Below are 25965 nucleotides of genomic sequence, written 5' to 3'. Positions count from 1 at the left end.
CGAACCCGCCCACCACATGGAAGACGACGACTAGTAGCTTATTTTAGTATGTTAGGATATTTTTACGTTTTTTTTTTAACTTTAGGTTTTTAAGTTTATGTTTTTTTTAGTTTATTTTTTTTAAGTTTAATTTTTTTTTATGTTTATGTAATGTTTTATAATATTAATTAAAATATTTTATTACTTTATTTGTTAAATGTTTAAAAAAATGTGGAGATTTAAAAAAAAAATATAAAAGTGGTGGAGGATGATGACTAGGACCATCCTCCCATGCCCCCTAGTTTTGGAGGATGATCCATCCTTGGGAGGACTATGATGTGACGCCTACGTGGCGGATCATCCTCCAATGATGGTCCATCACCATACCATGTAGTCTTAGTTGTTCGTGTAGAGTGGCGAAACTTGAGATTTTCGACCTGGGGTCGAAAACGTATATACCTAAAAATTCTATATGAACACTACATACCAGACACCCCCCTCCCCCCCCCCCCCCCCCCCCCGGGGCGCCCCCTTCTATCCTGCGACCCTGTTCGTGTACCATACATTTCAGTATTTTCAACAAAAGGTCTAATGAAATTTTAAGACTCAAATTGAATAAGATCTTCTTTTAACAGCTAATTATTACACCAATCCCCCACCCGAATAAGATATTTGATATACCAAGTGCACCCTCAAAGTAAATTTAGAGCCAAGCTGTAAATAGGTTTACCTAAAATGGCTCATTTCCTCTTTTGAACTTCTGTTGTGCAAATCAGCAAATGCACGGCTGCAAGGGCTATTGGGCCATGAGAGTATTTGTTGTAACATCTTGTAGTTAGGCCCAGCCCAATAAACTATTAAATGGGTAACAGTTTTCATTACCTTCGGTCTTTGGGCTGTGGGTACACTAGCATAATCAAAGTTAAGGAGGCCAACAGTACGAGTCCATTTGTATGATTGTATCAGAATCTTTTCTTATTTTATTTTTTCTCAAGTAAAACTATTCATTCCTTTATATTTTTTTCTCAAGTAAAATCATTCATTCGTTTATTAAATCGTTTATAATATAATATAATATAATATAATATAATATAATATAATATAATATAATATAATATAATATAATATAATATAATATAATATAATATAATATAATATAATATAATATAATATAATATAATGAATATTGATTTGTTTATTTAATAAACGAACAAAATTTAGACGGACAAACATAAAAAAATTGTTTATATTTGTTTTATATATTTCTTGGAGACGTACACCACTGGTTCAGTTAGTTTTGAAAAAAAAATCGGTGTAGAAATGCGCTAATACGGTTTCAGAGAACGATAAACCCAACGTGTTTAGTTGTATGATGTTGATAGTATAATGGTTTAACGGTTTAGTTTTGACAGTCTAAACCATTTTTTATTATTTTTTTTTTCAAAACAAAAAAAAACTAAAACGATAAAGACCGACCGAGTTTCAAATCATACCAAACCGTTAAACTCCTAAAAACAAATAAAACCGAACCGTGAAACAACCGTTTGGATTTTAAAACGCACGACTTGCTATGCTATTTTAGACGGGTTCAAAGCTTTATCAATGCTGATTTTATTTCTTAGTTTACAGCAATCTTATAGTATGTTAAGATACATATAAGAAGTCAATGGAACTAAAAAAAACGAATAATATTAATGAGTCTACTACATTTTTTATATTTAGAATAGAAACAAAATATATATTTTTTAAACGCTATCAATTAATTTAAAAGAAATCATTTTTTTTGTTATATCATAATTCTATGACAATTGCTAGCCATTGTATAGGGCATAAATGTAATTTCGTTTCATTAGGGAATGCAATTGATGAAGTAACATTCTTAACTTAAACACAAGTGACTAGCAATATAATCTAACAAAACTGATCCTTCAATTTTTGAAATCTTTCAATCAAAGCACACTAGAAACTTTTAAGGCCTTCCCTTTCCATCCTCTAATGAACAAGTATCTCCCACTAGAAAATGATCTCTTTAACATATCACGGCGTAAATCATCGCAATTCAAGTATGTGTTATCTCCATTCACAACTCGTTGTGAAGATCCAACATTGCATTCGTTTTGGCATTGTTCTGATTTCATATGTTGTTTTGATGAGCCAACATCGCCCCCAATATGCATTTTTTCCAATTCCATATCACAATGATGATTAACAAACAAAATATCATCTTTTAATACTCGATTTTGACACAAATTACCCATAGATATAGATCTTCTGACCTCCCGTTCACCTCTATCTTCTCTAATATCAAGAATAGCATCCCGTCCTTCTAAATCAGTAAGAACCCTCCTTGACACAAATATGTCAAGTCGAGGAGGTTGTGGTGGCGGCGGCGGTGGTGGTGGTGGAGGGGGAGGAGGTAAAGTATGTGACATTGCATTGACAAAACTTACACTAGCTCTACACAAAGGGCAATTTGAGTGATTTGTAAGCCAATTGTCAATGCAATAAACATGAAAAGCATGACTACATTTGGGCAAAAGTCTAAGCTTCTCATCCTCTTGAAATTCTCCTAAACAAACCAGGCAATCCGTACTTGAAACCAAGCCATCTTCTTTCTTATACTTACAAACCTTTATCGATTTGATCATAGCCTCATCCAACCCCTTACCCGGAACATGCCAAGGCCCGAGAAATAAAGGGTCATCTTCCATGTTAAAATCATTTTCACTCATTTCCAAATCTTGAGTTTCTTGATTTTGTCCCCCTCTCTGTCTTGAAAATTCAAACGAATCATTCCTTACGGTACACAATTTAGATATTATAACATAGTAACTAATCAAAAGAAACGCGCTCCCAATAACACCAATGATTGTGATCACAAGGGGCGAGAGGGTGGCACCGCCTGAATCATCGTCAGAAAACCCTACAGGTGGTGGAGGAGAGGGAAGAACGCCGTAGTTACACCATTGGGGACAATATAAGTTGCATATCTTTTGAGAACAATCTTGATTGCTCATGTAAGGCACCCATGTTGTTGGACTCTCAACATCAACAGACCCCATAATTAACAAACTTGGAACCAAAAAATACTTATATAACAAGAAAACCCTAATTAGAAAACACCATGCAAACAAAGAACTTCACTAGAAACAACATATAGGGTGATGTATTATGAACTTTAACTTCAACAAACTTTCAAACTACTGCAACTATGGGGGTATAAAGCATAAGAAACATATGGGTTTGAAGAAGACCACAACAGAAGTGATGAAATCTTATCACCACCATTTAAAAGATAAGAAGAAAAATGAATGAAGAAAAGAGGCATAGTTGGAAAGTGGATTAAAGCAAAGAATGTGCTTTTTATGTGGGGATATATGGAGGTGACTTTTTTTCATTCAAGTTAATTCTCTTTTCCTTTTCTTATTGTTATCCTTTAGTTTGAATTTCTATTACTTTCATGCCATAACTTGTCTCTTGATTAAAGTTGGTGTTTTGTGACTGGTGTTGGTGGGCACCCTATCAGAGTAACAGAAAGCATTTTATTACTTTTTGTTAAGGTTAAACATAAAATAAATTATTAGTTGCACAATAAAACTTGATATATGTTTAAGTTTGGAAAAATAATTATGATTTTCTCTTGTTAAAGGATCATTACAGATATTGTTTTTCTGAAAATATATGTACGCATGTTAAGGTTTTCTTGTTTCAATTATCTGTTTATAATTGAGCTAGAGTTTGGTATGGCCTACCAACCAACCTTATAAAAACCAATTCATTGACATTCTAAAATCTAAACCTTATAAAAACCAATTCATTGACATTCTAAAATATAAACATAGATACATCTAGCATTCTATCCTAGTTAGGAATCTCTTTTTTAAGATGTGGATTATTTTATTGATCAAATACAATTTGACAAATCTATGTTTGATAAAATATATATCATCAATACTTCAAAAAGAACATATATTTCATTTTTGGGAGAAACTAATAAGACTTTCTACTTCTAGGCTTTATAAACAATGAAAAGAGCATTCAAGGACTAGCACACTTGTAAGTGGCTGCTTCCCCATCCGAAACAACCTTCTACTTGTATTATGTTTTAACCTCTTGAAAGTCACGTGTCTAACGTAAGTTATGTTTTACCAGTCAGACAAGATTTTGATTTTATTTTAGTAACCAATTTTGAATTTAAATCATAAAGTATATATCATGTTAATGGAGTTGAATTTGAAAAGGGAAAGGTATAAAGGACAGTGAGAATATAAGTGTCGCATAATTATGAGAGGGTAATGTTTAATATTAGAGAAGATTAGGTAGTTTAAGCAAGTAGATCCATGTAATGATGTTCTTGGGTGGTTCCAACATATCATGTGCTAACAAGCATATATTCTCAATTCAAAAAGTAAATAAATATATTCGTTTGACACTTATTAGCATTTAGATTGTGGTGCGACAATTTGATAGTTGATATTTGTTTCTATTAGTTTATCAATTTTCTTGTGATATTTGCGTACTCATTGTGTTGCTTCATGGCTTAATGCTACTTATGATTTAAAACATACCCAAGTGTGACGATACGTTGCCTCATGGCTTAATGCTACTCGTTACTCATTAACACGAATCTTACCCTTTTTTATACCCTTCTGGTGCCCAAGTACTTCTATGTAATAATGAATAGTGAGAGTGTGAGACAAATATCTTGTTACGGGGCTGGAATGAAGTCAATCGAAGTTCGTTTGACGCAATTACCATGAGCCCATGACTAGACCTCTTTTCAATAAATTGATTTAGGAAAAACGCTTAGAGTACCCACAATAGAGATATTTTTTGGTGTTTTTAAGGAGAAGGTGTGATGTGAAGTAGAAATGGTGTGAGGTGGAGGGAGAGTGTGGTGATGTATGTTTGGAAAAAATGAGAAAAATAGAGGGAGAAAGGTTATGTGAGTGTGATGTAGGAGAGATGAGAGATAATATGTGTTTTAAGGCCAGGCGGGGCGCTCCCGTTATTTTTATAACGGAAAATATATAACGCGTGAAGTTTCCATTTTCCCACCCCCACCTATTCCTATAACGCGTTATATCATCACGGAATCGATTTTCCGTTATTTTCTTCACGCGTTATTATTTTGGTTTGTGAGGGTAGTTGTTGGTTTGGGAGAAATTGTTGGGTGTGGTGGTGAGTGATGACCACCCCCACTAAAAAAAGGTTGTGAGTGATGAAAAAATGGTTGATGACATGGCGGAACTTGATTGGTGCTTGTGAGTGATAGAATTCTATCACTAGTGACCACCCCCCCTCCCCTAATGTTATTTGAATAGGGCAAGAGAGAGATTGAGATTGGTTGGGCAAGTGTCAACTAGACAATAGAAAAAACATGAAAAAATGCCCCTTAAACTGTGGGGTGTGCGGCGTGAGTTGCGGCGGCGGTTTGGGTTCAACGCCGGCTACCCCACCCTGGGCAAGTGTTGAGCATGGCGTTGCCCCTTTGGTGTGGGGATTGAGCCTGACGTGGGGCGTGGGGCATGGGGCTGGGTGACATGGCTGGCTTTGGTTGGCTAGTTTGATCTAGCTGTTAGGGGTAGCCGTTGCCAAACCAAAAGAAAAAAATCTATATGGCTGGTCACGCCAAACTAAGCCACACCATACACATCCCTAATTTTTGAGTATTACTTTGAGAATGATCTTAAGGAGAGGTGAGTTAAAAACAATTGAAAAACAGATTGAATTTGGTCCCTATAAATGATGATGCATTCGTAGCCCTCAATTTGACACAGAGACACCATTAAAAAGGTATAAAAGGCTGAACTACAACACTTTAGCACATGCATCGAGGCTTTCTTCTTCATCCAAATCTTGTGGAGGTGAATTCTAGTCCATGGTTTTGGTGGAACTAGGGGATGAATAATGAGTGGAAAACTGAAAAAAAAAAAAAAACAAAAAAAAAACAAATGTGTAAAAATACATAAATGTCCCTAATTTTAATGCTAAAAATTGATAAGGTTAACGAAGTGAATAAAAAACACAAGATTTTAAACGACAGACATCTAGATATTGTATATTCTAGTATAATCGGGATTGCCTTGGTGATCAAGATGAACTATAATACACATGAAGCACGTCAGGAAGTGTGGGAGTATACACTTGTTTGAGTTGTTATAGTTCCAATTGTTCGGGCGGAACCCCTAATCAACGGGGGTACCAAGGGGCAGCGCCCCTAAGAGCCGGGTCCAAGGGGCGGCAGCCCTAGCTGGGATCTAGCTGGAAAAAACAAGGCATTTTGAGGCATTTTTTTAATTTCAAATAATAACCGCCAAAAGGCGGATACCAGAGGTTTTCCCCTAATTCGAAAATTATTCTTGACACACTGATTCTAGTTTATATGAATTCTCACAACACACACATAATAGAGTTCAATTTCTAAATCTGAGTTTTATCTGATTGAATTATTCACGAGAACCACTAAAATCATTTGATCTGAAAGTGATCACACTTCTCTCAGATATTCTGTTGTTTACTAAATTCCCCAACATATGCGAGAAAAAAACTTTTTGAATGAAATTTTCAAAAATAAACAAATTATGGTGACAAAAATGACAATTTGCTCCATCATGAATTAAATCACCATCTCACTCATGGGTGGGTTGTTGTCTTCAGGGTGGCAAAAAATCTATTGAGTCAAGCACCATTTAACAGGTTGTAAAGTGTTAGTAAGTAGTGAATTCTTCACGCTACGTGACGGAGAATTCAAATGTTATCGATTCTTTTTATGATGGGATTAATATGGTACTGGCACTAAGTATAACAATCAAAATAAAAAACAAAAAATGTCGTGTCATGACAAAAACGATATCCACACATAAAAAAATACATTACGTCTAGTAAGGTTCAATCCGCGCTACACTGCAGTAAAAAGAAGATATGTTAATAAGGTATTTGTTTTAAAAGATTTGGTTATAAAAAAATTGCAAATTTGGAAGTAGAGAAAATAAAATAAAAGTGAAACAAAAAAAAAAGAAAAGAAATAAATCACAGAAAATATAATTAAAAATAAGAGACAAAGACAAAAAAAAAATAAATGAAACAATTTACTCAAACTTTTATTTGGTAGCAGGTAATAAAAAAAATTCTTTGCCATAAAGGGCTTCGAACCCGAGACATCATTATATTTGAATCTTTATACGACCAATTGAACAACGAGACATTTTCTTAAGAGTTTAGCGCAATAATAACTATAATATATACATATAGCGGGAAAATGACAAAAAAAAACAAAAAAACAAAAGTCACCTGCGTGGCAGGTGACTGCTACTGGTCATGCAACTTCCCAAGTGTTGTTGACTAGTGGAATGCCCCGCCCGCGTAGCGGGGTGCTAAACCGAATATTTCTTAGTTGTAATAGCACTTACGCTTTTGCTTGGGTTGCTTGTATTCATAATGCGATCTCAATACAATAACATAGAGACGTAGATAAAAACACTATCGTCAAAGAAAAAAATAACATTTATAAACTTTAAGAACTATAGAGTAACTTTATTAAAGTCGAGGATTAGCAGCTAAGCGTTCCTTTCAACCATATATATTGTATTGATACTGAAAACGAAACAACTAAAAAAATAAAACACCTGATTGGCTGCTTGCTTTTTTTCCCAATAAATATATTTGCCGCCACTTTTTAACCAATAATAAAATAATGGTTTACTATTGGCTATTGACCGCTGCCACCCCCAACTATCATTTTGATGCTCGTGACCCGCAACTTATCACTTAGTGTGTTCTGTCACCAAGTCGTTAACTGATAACTATCTTTTGATCCTGTTACTATACTTTTGGGAGTGTCTTTGGGAGTGTCGTTACGACACTCCCAAAAGTATAGTAACAGGATCAAAAGATAGTTATCAGTTAACGACTTGGTGACAGAACACACTAAGTGATAAGTTGCGGGTCACGAGCATCAAAATGATAGTTGGGGGTGGCAGCGACCAATAGCTAGTAGTTGGGAGTGATAAAATCCAATAATCCTTTTTAATGGCTAATGTTACTCTTCTAAACTCTTATATTTACAAATACATCATCCTTGTTTGGGACTGAACCCAAAACCTCCCACTAAGAGGCAAAAGCCTTTACCAAATGAGTTAGTCCCAGTTGACATTACCTGTCATATGAAATGTAATACAGGAGACATATTATAATATAGTATTGTTATTTAGATATAGAAATCGGTTCTCCAAGGAAAATAGAACAAATAAGAAATAGTAGATTGTTTGGTTTTGGTTTGTTGTAGTCACAGGAAACAGGGAGTCAAAAGTTTAAAGATATGTTTAATGGAAGTTGACTTGGTCAATAGGGTCGCATTTTTTGGGTTATAAAATTAAAATGAGTGGACTACAGTTGTTTAGATGTGTGATCAGTGACGAAATTAGAAATTATTTTTTAGAAAAACAAACAAGAAGTTCAACTAAAATTTCAAAATGTGCGATTGGTATCTTCACCGATAAAATACACTAAATTCCTTTAAAGGGTGGCGTACGCTCGCCCAACCCCTCACTTGGGTCCGTCTCTATCAGGGGCGGATTTAGAGGGGTTTCCCGGGTACCCAGGAACCCAGTCGATTTGGAAAAAAACGTTTTTTGTAGTGTAAACCTTGTATGATTCGGAAAAAAAACGTTTTTTTGTAGTGTAAACCTTGTATGATTTGGAAAAAGGAACCCAGTGAAAAAACTGGCTGGATCCGCCACTGGTCTCTATGTGCGATTCAGAACCTGTGCTAGGTATCAACTGTTTCGTGAGTGTTGATTTCCATACAACCCGAGCTTTACATTTGAGTTGTAATATTCAATAAATCATTGAAAATAATTACAAAATATTCTTTGAATTATAATGCATAACGGTTGCTAGTTGGTCAGTTTGCCATTTTTATTCATTATATTTATTTTTTACGCCATTCTCCAAAAAGACATTCTGGTGAATAAAAGTGTCCCTCACAACCAAAGGTTGGAGGTTTAAAATTTCAAATCATAAATGCAATGCAGGTTACTTATCTTAGAGAATCAGGAATTATTGTTAAAAAAAAACTCAATTTTCCTTTTTAAAAATATAAATTATGTAAAGAAATTAACCAAATCCAATATGCACTTTTATTATATATTAGATAGATACTTTTGTACTATATGGGTTGAACAAATAAAATATTAATATTAAATAATTAATAATGAAGATTTAAAAATTATAAAACTTTAAATATTTTAAGTAAAAAAACATTAAAAGCAAATCTGAAGTCAATTATCTCACATGACTTTTTTAAAATTTTAATTTTTTAAATTAAGAAATAGAATACTAGTATGTGAAATCAGTGAAGCGAAAAAAGAAGTATTAGGCTCACAAAATTGTGATGCAACCAAGTTACTTTTTAGGTATGGTTTAGTTACAAATTATTGACTTGATTTCAATATACATATATCCTTGCAAAAAAAAAAAAAAAAAAGAACTTTCGGAAACCGAAACAAATTACCCTTACTAAATTAGATGGTAAGTATTTAGATTTTAAAAACCCAGAACCAAGAGTTTGTTTTAAGGTTTAGTGTAGTGGTGCACTATGGAACCGGGTTCGGGTAGGATCGGGTTTTATAAAATCGAGTTTTTTTTAAATCGGGTCGGGTCCGGGTCCGGTTTTTCTACAAAAAAATGTATACCCTATATACCGGGTCCGGGTCGAGTTTTAGAAAACCCGGGTATTATAATACCCTGTTTCCGGGTTCGGGTATGCATTGGGTTGGCAAAAAACCCACACCGGGTATTAAAAAAACCCGACTGGGTATTAAATGCTTCTTTATATGTTTTAGTGGATGGTTTAGCTTATTTAACTTTAATGACATTTTTAAACAAGATTACATCAAAGTGCATACATAATTCTTAGAAACCCAATAATTAAACAAGATTACATTAAGTTGCATACATAATTTTGTTAAATCATAAGAACTAGAAGGCTTATAAAACCCATAACCGGGTATTTATAAAACCCGGTTCCGGGTATTTATAAAAACCGGTTCCGGGTATTTATAAAACTGGGTACTACGAAAAACCGGGTATAAACCAGGTATAAAAAAAACCCGGTTCCGGGTTCGGGTTTTAGATCAGATATGATACCCGGTCCCTACCGTATGGGTAGGGTCGAGTTCGGGTTCGGGTATAAAAAACCCGGGTTTTATAATACCCGGTTCCGAGTTTTTTTTCCGGGTTCGGGTTTTTTGTGCACCATTAGTTTAGTGCTTGGTTCTTAAATATTGGGTTTGTCTGAGTCTGTACTCTGAAGCCCACCAGATAAGATTGTAAGGAAACCAAACACTATTAAAGTGGCCCAACAGCCTACGTGGGCTTTTAAATCAGCAGATTTTAGGATGTCCGGTAAAATTGTTACAATGAAGAGTGCTTGGTTCCTTAATAAGTTGCTAGATGGCATCTTCTTTTTTTATTGTTTTTTTTTCCGGTACGGTCCAATTCGGCATCGGTATATGAAGATAAAAACCGACACCAACCTGGTATAGAAAACGCCAAAAGTCGGTACCGGGTTGATTTTGAAATTCTTTTAGTTCGGAAAATTCGGTACTGCTACCCGGTACCATTTGCTCATCCCTGATCACGGGTACCATACGAATAACAATGGTATCGTACAACTGTTTTTTGTTGATTTTCTTCAACTTTTAATGATTTTTTTTTAGTTTTAGGGTAGGGATGAGCTCGGTGCCAACCGATTCCAAATCGGTACGAGTACCAAATATACCGGTATATGAAGGTAAAAACCGATACCGAACTAGTAACAGGAACGCCAAAAGTCGGTACCGAATTGGAACTTATGATCTTTCGGTTCGGGAAATTCGGTACCTATATCCAGTACTATTTGCTCATCTCTGACCTCAGGTTTCATACTTACAATATCATTACCATATAACTTTTTTGATTGATTTTCTTTTTGTTATCCTTTTAATGTTTTTTCTACGTTTTCTTTTTAAGCAGTTACGTTCACAACTCGTTTGTAGTTTTTTCCATACTTTTTCCATGTTACGAAACCATCACACCTTAAAGTCAAAGTAACTGTTTCACATGCATCATTTGTAGACCACTAAGGGTGATATGGTCATTTGTCCTCATCCTGACAAAACACCAATTTTCAAACATAATCAAAGAATTTCTTCCCTTTTTCAAAAAGTGAAAGTGAAAGGATCAAAAATCGTGCCAAAAGCCCAAATACTTGCCCTACAAAAACAACATTCTAAATCCTACAAAACATTTCATACATCTAAGGTAAGGAACCAAAAAAAAAAAAAAAATCTTCTCAATCCATACCACCTTCCAAAACAATGGCAATGAGCAACAATGTCATTGGCGCCATCAACTTCGTCGCCATGCTACTCTCGATCCCGATCATTGGAGCCGGGATCTGGCTAGCAACCGAAACAGACAACGCGTGTGTCCAAATCCTACAATGGCCCGTTATAATTTTAGGCATTTTGATATTGGTTGTAGCCATAGCCGGATTCATTGGGGGGTTCTGGCGAGTCACGTGGCTCCTTGTGTTGTATCTCATTGCTATGCTTGTGCTCATTATTTTGCTCGCGTGTTTGGTTGTTTTTGTGTATATGGTGACCGCTAGGGGCTCGGGCCATCCTGAGCCGAGTCGGTCTTACTTGGAATATCGGCTTGACGATTATTCCGGATTTTTAAAACGAAGAGTTAGAAGCCATTATAAATGGGATAGAATTAGAACTTGTTTAAGTTCTACTAGTGTTTGTGCTGAATTGAACCAAACGTATCGCATGGCTCAAGATTTCTTCAATGCACATCTTTCTCCACTACAGGTTTTATTCCAACTTAAATTACTCAATATTTTTTATATTATTTATTTATCTTTTTTAGATTGTCTATACATTGGTTACTACACTTTTAGAAATTAAAAAGTTTTTAATTTCTTTTTTAGAAGTACAATATGATATCAAAAGTTATAAAAGTAAAAGACATGAGTACATAATTATTGTTTTCGTCTATGTGGTTTGTCAAAAAGCACTATTTCAGTTCATTAGTTTAAAAATTCCGATTTCAGTCCCTGTGGTTTACTTTCGTAACCATTTCAGTCCCTGTGGATTCACTTTCGTAACCATTTCAATCCATTATTCTGTTAAGTACAGGGACTGAAATGGTTACGAGGTGGACTTAAATGGTTACGAAAGTGAAACCACGGGTACGGAAATCGCAAATTTTAAACTAATGGACTGAAATTGTGATTTTTGACAAACCACTTGGACGAAAACAGTAATTAACTCTAACCAGAATAATTGAAAATGGGTTTTCTAAAGAATCATAGCTAGCTTATACTTGAGGAAGAGTGAAGGAAAATATTCTAGCATAACTTAACCTTGTTGTAGCATAGATCCTTGTTTTACGTACCCTAAATAATTAAATATATATTTCCTGACTTAATTAAATTATTTTTGTTTTCCTAATTAATTTACTTTAATAACAGTCAGGATGTTGTAAGCCCCCAACTCAGTGTGGTTATACTTTCGTGAACCCAACATACTGGATTAGTCCGATAAACAACGCTGCGGATATGGATTGCCTTAACTGGAGCAATGACCAGACGGCGGGGCTTTGTTACGCTTGCGATTCATGCAAGGCGGGGTTGCTAGAGAATTTGGAAAAAGAATGGAAGAGGGCAAACATAGTTTTAACAATAACCCTTGTGCTTTTAATATGTGTTTATATAGTCGGGTGTTGTGCTTTTAGGAACGCAAAAACCGAAGATCTCTTTCGCAAATATAAACAAGGTTACACGTAACTTATCGATCAAGGCAAGAGGAAACTTGTTGAACAAGGTACGACGGAACGCCTTTCTTGTGGATTAGGATTATATGTGTTGCATGAAGTAGACAATGGTGATGAGTGTGACTTAATTAGTTCTACAAATGAGGTTTGGATTTATTTGGGATGAACTTAATTATTTTAATGGAATTTGTTTAGTGATTTTAAGTTAAAAACCTTTTCATGGGATTGGGTGCATCGAGTTGATTGAGGGTAAAAATAAAAGAATAAAGGTGAAACAAGAAAGTATAAAGCAACGTGATTTGAGGAGGAGGACGCCGAAAGTAGAAATTTTATATATATTGTAATTTGACTTAATAAAAAAATTAGATGAAAATATCGGTTTTTACGCCATGCTCATCCCTGCTATACATCTCCTGTATGATATTTCTGAGCGGTTGTGAGTGGAAAAAATGTAATGTTTAACTGATTAAGAATGTATACTTGAAATCGGATTAGGGGGTGTTTAAAAATGAACAAATCTTAGGGTTAAACTGAGTGTTTTAGTTAAACTATACGGATGACGATGAGGATTTCATTGTGAATGCTCTAGAGCTTGCTATTGGCTTCATTAGGTTATATGTTATGATCCATGAAAGGAGAGTGTGAGGGGTGTGTGGTGCCTCGTTCATGCCAGAACATTATGTCGCCCCCTCATAAAACGCCGCTTAAGAAAGTTTTCGTTAGCCCACTTACTAAAGTGAGCAATGTACATAAATCTTTTGATTTTATATTTATAATAAAAATTTAGCCGACTAAAAAATGATTTTCTCTGATAATGAAACACCCATATCACGATTTAACCATATAGACACAGCGGAAAGTAGAGACTTAAAATTTCTTTCATAATTACTCATATGACTTACTTGAAGGTTCGTTTAAAAATAACAAACACTTTCTTCAAAAGATTTACAACGTTCATTCTTGATTATCGCATCAAATGTAATATAAAATCACCAGTTATGTGACTACCCTTCCCGTACAATCCTCGCTCTTTAACCCGATCTTCAATCCTCATTTACTTCATAATGATGTTAAGTCCGTGCGACCTGTAATCACCACATACATACGCATCGTTAAAATTTGGTGACGTTGTTCATAAACTAAACATACGTAAATAAATAATGACTCCGTATTCCTTCATCTCATGCTAATCTTTTCGAATCCTCATTCCGTGTACGATCTTGCATTCCAATTCCTTAAACCTTCACAAGGACACTAATAGTATACCTGCATTCTCATTTCATACTCAAGACACCAGTTTAGAAACTTTACACTCAAAAGTATTGAAGCTATATAAACATATAAAAAAAAGTCCCATTCATTCGTGTACAATAAATTCTACTTCGTGCACATGTACATACATACAAATATTCATGGACACATACTTCCACACATGATTACGAACACACATACAAACGTACAAGCTCTTACATACCACTTACATCATTCCAAATGATTTGCTAATGTATCCTAATTACAACTTCCATATAAATAGGTCACGTACATACAAACCTACGTGCATACTCACTTCTATTCATGATTATTATAAGTCCCGGCTATTGGTATGAAATTAATTCTATACATATATACCCACATACTTAATTCATTCCTCCACATACTCGCTAACACATTCCATTATTACTCGCACTTCATAAACGCTTCCAATATGTAAAATAATCGTATACAAACTCCTAAATCTTTCTAACGTATAACCACATGATCAAACTAACTACCACATTACGCCATGTTTCTTTCTTTATTATTGACCCGTTCACTTCTATCATGTAATTCCAAGCACAAATAACTTCTTACGACTTACCTCATTAATACATACCTTAGTACTTACTCCTTCTCATAATTTCTCACATGATTTCCTACGTTTAACATATCAAAACTTTATTTATAAGATAAGAAGTGATTCCGGAAATCACTTACCTTGAATACTCCAATAAGTGTATTTGTCACCTTGCCTTATTTTGACCCGTTATCCTCCTATGCTTGAGCTCTCCTTGACACGTTCCTATTATCTCATTCCATTACATCCATTCAATAGTTAGTATACATAATCATACACATCACTAATCACACTTCTATTCACGTGTCAATCGCTTAACGAGTTCAACATGTATCATAATACTACAATGCTAATCAATCTAACAATTTATCATTCCATCATCACAAAAGTCATACATGAGCTTCTAGTATGCATAATTATGTATTTACATCATGTTCATTATTCTTTCAAAATTCCATACTTAGAATGACAACATTTTCTAAGTTAGACAACTTGCTTCATACGTTAAACATTTCATACCATTTCTTAACACCTTGGTTTTTACACATCCATTCTACTATTTTCTATCAACCCGTTTCGACCCGTTGGTGCAATTATATGCATAAACTAGTTGGTAAGTGTTTTAGACACTTAAAAACTTACTAATAAGTTATTAAAATCAGTAGTTCATGATTCATACAAGTGTGCATAACAATACAACTATTTTTACTGAATATTTATACTAAAAATGTGCAGCAACTTTCTGCGCAGCAGCTGTTCACGACACATTTTAACCCATTTATCATCCGATTCAGTTCTTCATGTTCAAATATGAAATGATCTACACTCAGAGACCTTTCTAAGCATATAAAGATCGTAATCATCGGACGTTCCTACGATTTTATATGATTTTTACAAAATCAGCACAGAAGCTGAAATGCTTCCAAACAGCTTGCTGTCAAAACAGTATTGCCGACTTTGGGCACTGATTTGGCCTGTTTAACATCCGAGTTCAATAAACATGTTCAAACGCAAAACGTAGTATGTTTAAATAGCTTTCTGAGCATATAAGGCTCGACCTCACAGGTCCTTCCTAAGATTTTATATGATTTTTGCAAAACTGTTGCGCAACAAATTTTAATTCTAATCAGCTTTGTTACTCAATACACGTCGCATGTCATTTTGTACACAACATCATAACTAAGCACTTTTCATACTTATAATACATGATCACCTTCATTACTAGTTAATTAACATTCCATACAAGTGATAACACATACTAACCTATACTAGGCATTTCATCAAACACTTGGTGTGCGAACTACTTTCCAAGCATAGTGTACAAGTAACTTGTGCACAATCATACCAAATTCTTATCAAGATCATCACACTCATCATTTTCACCTAATCTCCTTTCAAAATCAGATTTATATAACATCAACATTCAACAATTAACTTCACATATCAAACTACAACTAGTATAACACATAATTCATCAACATTTCCATGACATTATTACCTACATGTGGGTTTACATAGCAACATCAAATTAATCCGAATTTCATGCATAATTCAAGTCTCATATGATGATTATAGCCTCTTACCATCCTAATTTCATACATACATAGGAATTAATCAAGACCCACTTCCTTTCTCATTAAAATTTCATGAATCCATGACTTACCTTATCTCAAGGACACCTAGACAAGTGTAGATGATGTCTCATGCACTCGATTTCCAGCTTAAATCACCCCAATTTATGCAGAATTCTTGTGTTGATGATGGATTTAGGTGAGAACCCTAAATCCCCTTTCAAACCCACGACACATACATACTGACTTATGAAAATTCTGCATTTTTTTTCCTTGTTTAATCAAACTTTCTTTCATTTTTACATAACTAACCCCTTTATTCTCATAACATGACTATTTTCATCCATCCTCTAACTTAGTTAACTTGGTTATTGTTACAATATCTTACTTACCCACATATACTTACTAGTATCTTATTTACTTTCATATGGTAAAATTATATTTACCATTTTCTTTTCTAATTGCGTCAACATAATATAAAAATTTATATTATGACTTACAAAATTTTGGGGTGTTACAAGTCTACCCCCCTTAAAGAAGGTTTCGTCCCCGAAACCTGCTTCATCATTTATTCATTAGTAATGTCCTAGTTTTAAGTACAACATTTCTTTAAAATCAAACATATAGTCCATCCAACCTGTTCATATAGGGTTAAGGTTTTGACTATTATCATAGCCCATTATGCGTTGTCTTATTCGACCCGTCCATAACGGGTCAATACATACCATTTCATCATCATCATAGTTACATCCATTGCGACCCGTTACAACGAGTCACTTATTTATACAATTCCCTTATTATGCTTTCTACATCACCTTGACCCATTCGTAACCAGTCAACTACACATATTTCACATTTCCGTAATTTATCACTTCTTCTTAAATTTTCAACTCATCACATTATCGTACTTATCTAAAGTGTGCAAACTTGCATTAATCTAAAGAGTCCAACACCATGATTTACATTGCAGGAAAATGGTGTTCATATTATCCTACTAATACATTTCACCGCTAGCACTAGTTCAAATGGTTTCATTTATACCTAGAGTTTTATTGCATCCTTCTTACTCATACACACACATTTCATTCAAATTCATTCAAACATGACGTCTGTTACATCACCTTGTTTACATATTAATCCTTTCTAGATTCTTGTTCAAAACGAGTCAATACGTGACCATTTCTTAACATATCTTTTTCATTGATTGACCCGTTCACGACGGGTCAATACATAACCATTTTTTCGCAATTCTTTAACTTATTTGGCGTACTACCTTACACCTTTCCTCTCTTCCCAAGTACTCCTACGGCTTGTAATGAATTATTTGTCAAGTTCTGCAGTTTGACTTTTCAAAGTCAACTACCACTTCTTTCTTATTATATATACATGTATTGAAGTACACGTTTGTACTTCTCTTCAATTCGAGCATGCATACAATTTTATCGCTTCATTATTTGTAGGGTTTCTCGCAAACACTTACCCTTCTCGTTCATACTTAAATGTTTTATCCGGGTTGTAACCCGCTATTCATTGTGACTCTCCTGAGTCGATTACTAACATACCTCCCACGTAACTTATCCAAGGGCTTTTTTTTTTTCCTACAACTAAAGCTGCTTGCCATAACAACCGTTTTCATCGGGCATACTTACTTACTCAAGGAACCAAACTTTTACTTTCTATTATTATTTTATTTATTTATTTTTATTATTACTTACTTTGATACAAATGATTATACCTCGTTTTGACTTTCCAAACTGTAACTACTTTCTTACATGTAATTTATCGTTTAGCTATAGTCTATCCTAAACGTGTTCACATACGCACTACAATTACATTACTTTAGTCGGGAAACATATCTAACCGGTTAAGGTTACCGTCACTACTTGTTTACAAGGTTTATACCTACCTTACTTGGGAAAGGAAACACATTTCCTCCTCCACCCTTGCGTGATCCTTACATATTTATAGGTTCGGTTCTTTACTTCCACGAGTTTAGTTCATACTTAAGGATTTTAAAGCTATTTAACCATACACGTTTGATCCGTATTCACCTACGGATTCAATCCTTCCACTCTTTGCTCTTCATTCGTTCTGGTTTGATCAGAGTTTACTTAAGGATTCACACCTTTCATTCCTTTCATTTTTGAATCCATTTCTCGGATCCAATCGTTTTCATCCATACCTTTCTTTCTTTCATCGCATCACTTTCCATATCATTTCTTATGATACATTTTCGTATCATCTTCTACCTTCAACTTCGAGTGTTGTGTCCCAACACTACATTCCACATTCTATTTCATGTGTCGTGTCTCAACGCGACACTCTACATTCTGTTTCTAGTGGTGTTTCCACCCTTCTTTCTTAAGTTTGGTTTGCATTCATTCATAAGCTTAAACTTTTCATTCACATCTTTCTTTCTTACATTTGATCCGATCCTTTAAGAATCATCGGACCCCTTTCCATCCCCGCACGACCCCTACTTACTAGTTTGACCGGACATATGTGCGATGATTCTCATGTTTTCTCGAGCTTCCTATGCTTCTTACGCACTGGCCAGGCGCGCAGTCCACATACTAGTCTCGAGTCACCATGGGAATCATCACCTTATATCCGGGGATACCGTTTTCAACTCGTGCCCCATTCATTTAAGACCTTCTTAGGTTTCATTCTCATCCTTAAAGGAATACTAAATACTGGTACTTACAAAATTTTCTTAAAACTTGTGTACCTGAGGTCCATTGCTTGCCTTATCACTTGCCTTATCTCCATGCTAGTCCGCGACTGTGTAACATCCTCATTGTCCATGCACGCTTACCTTACAACATTCATCATGGTTAGTAACATCTCACATACTTACTTGTATTAAAGTTTACCTTCCAGTCTTAATCGAGTCTCGAATTGTACGGGTTACTAGTCACATAAGCACACGGGTTTGAGTTCAAGTACTTACTTCCTTGTACTTGATTTCGCTCAAACCTAGGCTCTGATACCAACTTGAAACACCCATATCACGATTTAACCATATAGACACAGCGGAAAGTAGAGACTTAAAATTTCTTTCATAATTACTCATATGACTTACTTGAAGGTTCGTTTAAAAATAACAAACACTTTCTTCAAAAGATTTACAACGTTCATTCTTGATTATCGCATCAAATGTAATATAAAATCACCAGTTATGTGACTACCCTTCCCGTACAATCCTCGCTCTTTGACCCGATCTTCAATCCTCATTTACTTCATAATGATGTTAAGTCCGTGCGACCTGTAATCACCACATACATACGCATCGTTAAAATTTGGTGACGTTGTTCATAAACTAAACATACGTAAATAAATAATGACTCCGTATTCCTTCATCTCATGCTAATCTTTTCGAATCCTCAACTCAAGACACCAGTTTAGAAACTTTACACTCAAAAGTATTGAAGCTATATAAACATATAAAAAAAAGTCCCATTCATTCGTGTACAATAAATTCTACTTCGTGCACATGTACATACATACAAATATTCATGGACACATACTTCCACACATGATTACGAACACACATACAAACGTACAAGCTCTTACATACCACTTACATCATTCCAAATGATTTGCTAATGTATCCTAATTACAACTTCCATATAAATAGGTCACGTACATACAAACCTACGTGCATACTCACTTCTATTCATGATTATTATAAGTCCCGGCTATTGGTATGAAATTAATTCTATACATATATACCCACATACTTAATTCATTCCTCCACATACTCGCTAACACATTCCATTATTACTCGCACTTCATAAACGCTTCCAATATGTAAAATAATCGTATACAAACTCCTAAATCTTTCTAACGTATAACCACATGATCAAACTAACTACCACATTACGCCATGTTTCTTTCTTTATTATTGACCCGTTCACTTCTATCATGTAATTCCAAGCACAAATAACTTCTTACGACTTACCTCATTAATACATACCTTAGTACTTACTCCTTCTCATAATTTCTCACATGATTTCCTACGTTTAACATATCAAAACTTTATTTATAAGATAAGAAGTGATTCCGGAAATCACTTACCTTGAATACTCCAATAAGTGTATTTGTCACCTTGCCTTATTTTGACCCGTTATCCTCCTATGCTTGAGCTCTCCTTGACACGTTCCTATTATCTCATTCCATTACATCCATTCAATAGTTAGTATACATAATCATACACATCACTAATCACACTTCTATTCACGTGTCAATCGCTTAACGAGTTCAACATGTATCATAATACTACAATGCTAATCAATCTAACAATTTATCATTCCATCATCACAAAAGTCATACATGAGCTTCTAGTATGCATAATTATGTATTTACATCATGTTCATTATTCTTTCAAAATTCCATACTTAGAATGACAACATTTTCTAAGTTAGACAACTTGCTTCATACGTTAAACATTTCATACCATTTCTTAACACCTTGGTTTTTACACATCCATTCTACTATTTTCTATCAACCCGTTTCGACCCGTTGGTGCAATTATATGCATAAACTAGTTGGTAAGTGTTTTAGACACTTAAAAACTTACTAATAAGTTATTAAAATCAGTAGTTCATGATTCATACAAGTGTGCATAACAATACAACTATTTTTACTGAATATTTATACTAAAAATGTGCAGCAACTTTCTGCGTAGCAGCTGTTCACGACACATTTTAACCCATTTATCATCCGATTCAGTTCTTCATGTTCAAATATGAAATGATCTACACTCAGAGACCTTTCTAAGCATATAAAGATCGTAATCATCGGACGTTCCTACGATTTTATATGATTTTTACAAAATCAGCACAGAAGCTGAAATGCTTCCAAACAGCTTGCTGTCAAAACAGTATTGCCGACTTTGGGCACTGATTTGGCCTGTTTAACATCCGAGTTCAATAAACATGTTCAAACGCAAAACGTAGTATGTTTAAATAGCTTTCTGAGCATATAAGGCTCGACCTCACAGGTCCTTCCTAAGATTTTATATGATTTTTGCAAAACTGTTGCGCAACAAATTTTAATTCTAATCAGCTTTGTTACTCAATACACGTCGCATGTCATTTTGTACACAACATCATAACTAAGCACTTTTCATACTTATAATACATGATCACCTTCATTACTAGTTAATTAACATTCCATACAAGTGATAACACATACTAACCTATACTAGGCATTTCATCAAACACTTGGTGTGCGAACTACTTTCCAAGCATAGTGTACAAGTAACTTGTGCACAATCATACCAAATTCTTATCAAGATCATCACACTCATCATTTTCACCTAATCTCCTTTCAAAATCAGATTTATATAACATCAACATTCAACAATTAACTTCACATATCAAACTACAACTAGTATAACACATAATTCATCAACATTTCCATGACATTATTACCTACATGTGGGTTTACATAGCAACATCAAATTAATCCGAATTTCATGCATAATTCAAGTCTCATATGATGATTATAGCCTCTTACCATCCTAATTTCATACATACATAGGAATTAATCAAGACCCACTTCCTTTCTCATTAAAATTTCATGAATCCATGACTTACCTTATCTCAAGGACACCTAGACAAGTGTAGATGATGTCTCATGCACTCGATTTCCAGCTTAAATCACCCCAATTTATGCAGAATTCTTGTGTTGATGATGGATTTAGGTGAGAACCCTAAATCCCCTTTCAAACCCACGACACATACATACTGACTTATGAAAATTCTGCATTTTTTTTCCTTGTTTAATCAAACTTTCTTTCATTTTTACATAACTAACCCCTTTATTCTCATAACATGACTATTTTCATCCATCCTCTAACTTAGTTAACTTGGTTATTGTTACAATATCTTACTTACCCACATATACTTACTAGTATCTTATTTACTTTCATATGGTAAAATTATATTTACCATTTTCTTTTCTAATTGCGTCAACATAATATAAAAATTTATATTATGACTTACAAAATTTTGGGGTGTTACAGATAACTTGTAATATTTTAGTTTAGAAAGAAGAAGAAACTAGATTTACAATTTTGTTTAATTTTTTTTCTCGACATTTAGATATAGATTTTAACTAAAATCAAGTTCTTTTCACAATAAAGTATTTTATGTTTCTTTTAGTTTGAAGTGATGTCCATTTTGTTAAGGTAGTGTTTGTAAAATTATTAATATAAGTCTTATATTTAAATTTAATTTTTATGTAGTAAGTGGTTGTTTTAAAATAATAAATACTAAATGAATTAAAGAATAAATAAAATAGCGAGTGAGAGTGAGTGCGACCATTCACCATGGGTTAAGTAAGTGAGTCAGTGAGAAATGTGGTGATTCGACATTGATGTGGCAGTGAGTGACATCCCCACTCAATGACCGCAACAGATAGTCTTAATTATGATTTTATTATGTGCATGTACACACATAACCCTCGAGTCTACTTACACGAAGCATAAATTAGTTTAATTTAGTTTCGAATCCAAATCAAGTTTTATGGTGTTTGAAATTGCCGGATAAAAAGGCCGGACTTGATAACCGGTCCAATTAAGTCTAGTTGAATTTGCTAAATAACCGGTTATTAAAAACAACATTAACGAAGGTCCATGGGGATTGGGGATTCTGTCCATAATCCATATCCATTTCAACCCACTAAAGTAAAAACATTTAGGCCCATGTAGCTGGCAATAAGTGGGCTCTTGCATTTAGCCTGGTTGTGGGTTTTTTGGATTTTAATAATTGTAGCAAAGTTAAGAAAAAGAGACAGAAAGTGAGATTTATATTTCTATAGCCTTTTATATCCTATGTCACAACCATACTTCAAAAAGAAAGCAAAATAATAGAGTTAAATGCCATTTTAGTCTTTGCGGTTTGGGTCATTTTGGTAGTTTAGTCCAAAGGTTCGAAACGTTGCCATTTTAGTCTAAATAGTTTCAAGCGTTGTCATTTAAGTCCACTGGATTACTCCGTCCATTTTTATGTTAGCTAGAAGGGTAATTTGATCGTTTTATATGATCGAATTGCCCTTCTGGTTAATAGAATTACACTTAAAATGACCGAAATACCCTTCTAGTTAACAAAATAAAGGGATAGAGTTAACCTGTTGGACTAAAATTGTAACACCCAAACACATTTTAACCTAAGATTCGCAGCGGAAAACGCATATGTAAAATTTCTTTCATGATCTCTTCAATTCACTTAAATACACTAAACTCTTTTATAAATTAATGAAAACTAACATACATATATCAAATTAAGTGACCACATACACACCCACGTACAATCCATGACTTTACTCGATCTTCGACCGCGTACACTTCTTGATGAAATTTCCATAATCCTGTACAGCCTGCAGTCACCACATTCCATCACATCATTAGAACCGGTGACATAATACAAATAATCTTAACACATGCATAATAAAGCGTCAACATATCATGCTTTCTCTTATACTAGCCCATCATCCATCCATTCGATCACTCGCATCGGATTGCGGAGTCAACCTTCTCTTCCATAATTACGTGCCTATACTTCACATTAATTCTCAATAGGAAAACGGTTAGTATCATTAGCTTCCCTTCATATGAACATGTTCTCAAATACCCATAACTCGACTTATTCATTCAAGCATATAATTAAATACCCACTCAAATATGCATTCAATTTCTATCCATACACGTACTTGCAATTTACATCCTACATGTATAACTCTTTAATTCGACTTTATGCATAATTCATTATGTAAGTTCCCCTTTCTTACCCAAACTTAATCGAATCCCTTTCTTAACCACTTTCAACCCATTACCACTAAAACTTAACTTAGTAATAATCATTCATTCATATCTCCTTACAGTACATTCAATAATTACCATATTTCATAATTACCTTACCAAACAAAGAGGGGTAAGTTCGGAGTTCACTTACCTTGCGCGCCCGTATTTGCGTTCGCTTATTTGATTGAGTATTCGTAGCCCGTCAGCCTTCAACGCTCCCATCCATCTTGACATGATTCCTATACACTCATGTCATTACATTCACATTCTTATTAGCATATATGCTTATACTTATGAACAACCATATCAAATTCACATCTAACATACGACCTACATAAAGCATACTCAACATCATTAATCCATTTAAACAAGCATAAAGCATACTCGACATCATCCCTACATAATCTTCACATGAACTATATATGTTTACCCATTACTTGCATACAATTTCACTTATTATTGTCTTTTAGACATTTTATCAAACACTTGGCGTGCGTACTACTTCCTAAGCATAATGTACAAGTTCTTTAAGCATGTTCTTCCTTATTTCATCTTATGAACTATCACATTCAAACAAAATCTCATAATCATAAATTTCACTTCAAGTTTAACTATCTTAGTCTATCATACAACACCTTATACAACACAAGATTACACTATAGCATCTTCAAGTTCATCATGATCATCATCTTCACACTCATGCAATGGGTTTCATTCTAAATCACCTAATTACTTGAAATTATTCATAACACAAGTTCTATTTGGTGTTTCTAACACCTCTACATGCTTAAATTCATATAATTTCATGGATTGATCATAACCCACTTCAAACAAGATCATCAAATCTGAGTTTTATGACATACCTTGTGATCCCCTTGTGAAGGTGATCGTTAATTTATGTTTGGTTGTGAATTTGGGCCTCGTTTAGTCTTTCAATTTGAAGACTTGATGAAGTTTAGGGTTTTTTTGGCTCCATGGGAGCCTTCCTGCTCGTTCACGAACACACACACACGATGTGTGTGTCTGTGTGTGTTGTTTTCTTTTAATAGAACAACTTTCAAGTTGTTCACTTTGGTCCCTCATGTTTCGTTTTAATTAAATAAGGCTACAATCCTTCGTTTAATACCAACGATACTAATATTCAACTAGGTTAATTATCCCTAGTAAATATTCATTTACGGGTTCCCTTTTACTCCTAACAGTATTTTTACCCGTTCCTTTATATTACCCGAGTTTAAATTACCAAACCCATTTTTGGGGTGTTACAAAAATACGTTTAAAACTATTTGGACTAAAATAGCAACGTTTCAAACCTTTTCACATCAATTCCACCATTTTTTTCACCCTAAATTACACTAAAATACACTACATTTTCTCTCTCCTTTTCAATTAAATAATATATTTTTATACCTTTATCATTATCTTTCCTCTATCCTTCACTCACAACCACTTTCAAAATATATTAAAAAATTATAGGGGGTGAACAGTGTCTTTTCAAATATACAGATGAACAGTAACATTTTCTTTTTCCTCCACTCACAACCACTTTTTATACTCTTCATATTATAAAAATCCTACTCACACAATTTAGTGGAATGGATGTGAATGCTCTAAAACGGCATTTAACTCCAAAATAATATAATCCACGTCAAAAGAGGTGTGATCTTCGGAGTAACGAAAATGTAAAAGATAAATCTAGAAGAGTGGAGATTTTCATTGGGGCCCCTCAAAGTTGTGGCTCCACAGCCCATTATTTTGTACCCATTAAATACAAGTGGGATGGGCATTGGATTTGCATCAACCTACTTTAGTGGGTGACCTTTTTAACAATAACTCTATACGATTACAAAGAACAGAGGCGCACAAAAAGGAGTATATTTTAGAACCACTTTCGGTTCTGGTTCCGGGTATGGTCAAGTAGGTTTTGGGCATGGTCAAAGAGACACCAACTT

General features: G+C 34.3%; 2 protein-coding genes and 2 long non-coding RNA genes across 4 annotated transcripts; 1 reads left to right on the top strand and 3 right to left on the bottom strand.

Moving 5' to 3' along the window:
* Positions 1 to 1891: 1891 nt before the first annotated feature.
* LOC110923281 (RING-H2 finger protein ATL52) lies at positions 1892 to 3337 on the bottom strand. The gene has a single exon (XM_022167423.2). The coding sequence runs from the start codon at positions 3039 to 3041 to the stop codon at positions 1929 to 1931; it is 1113 nt and encodes a 370-aa protein (XP_022023115.1). The 5' UTR covers positions 3042 to 3337; the 3' UTR covers positions 1892 to 1928.
* A 7929-nt stretch (positions 3338 to 11266) lies between these two features.
* On the top strand, positions 11267 to 13013 carry LOC110923137 (protein TORNADO 2). The gene is made up of 2 exons (XM_022167313.2): positions 11267 to 11837; positions 12500 to 13013. Exons 1-2 carry the CDS (start codon positions 11340 to 11342, stop codon positions 12812 to 12814), a joined length of 813 nt encoding a protein of 270 aa, XP_022023005.1. The 5' UTR covers positions 11267 to 11339; the 3' UTR covers positions 12815 to 13013.
* Positions 13014 to 13661: 648 nt separating this feature from the next.
* On the bottom strand, positions 13662 to 22233 carry LOC110920828. Its single transcript, XR_002581931.2, has 4 exons — positions 21807 to 22233; positions 20284 to 20368; positions 18935 to 19471; positions 13662 to 14860 (listed from the first exon to the last, which is right to left on the bottom strand). It is a non-coding gene; the product is annotated as an uncharacterized LOC110920828 (long non-coding RNA).
* Positions 22234 to 23433: 1200 nt separating this feature from the next.
* On the bottom strand, positions 23434 to 25014 carry LOC110923158. Its single transcript, XR_002583773.2, has 3 exons — positions 24877 to 25014; positions 24165 to 24252; positions 23434 to 23589 (listed from the first exon to the last, which is right to left on the bottom strand). It is a non-coding gene; the product is annotated as an uncharacterized LOC110923158 (long non-coding RNA).
* Between the last annotated feature and the right edge of the window lie 951 nt (positions 25015 to 25965).

This window comes from Helianthus annuus, chromosome 17, assembly GCF_002127325.2.
Source record: "Helianthus annuus cultivar XRQ/B chromosome 17, HanXRQr2.0-SUNRISE, whole genome shotgun sequence".
Lineage (NCBI taxonomy): Eukaryota > Viridiplantae > Streptophyta > Magnoliopsida > Asterales > Asteraceae > Helianthus > Helianthus annuus.
The sequence above is the reverse complement of the archived record's forward strand: the minus strand, read 5'-3'. Positions and strand labels throughout refer to the sequence as shown.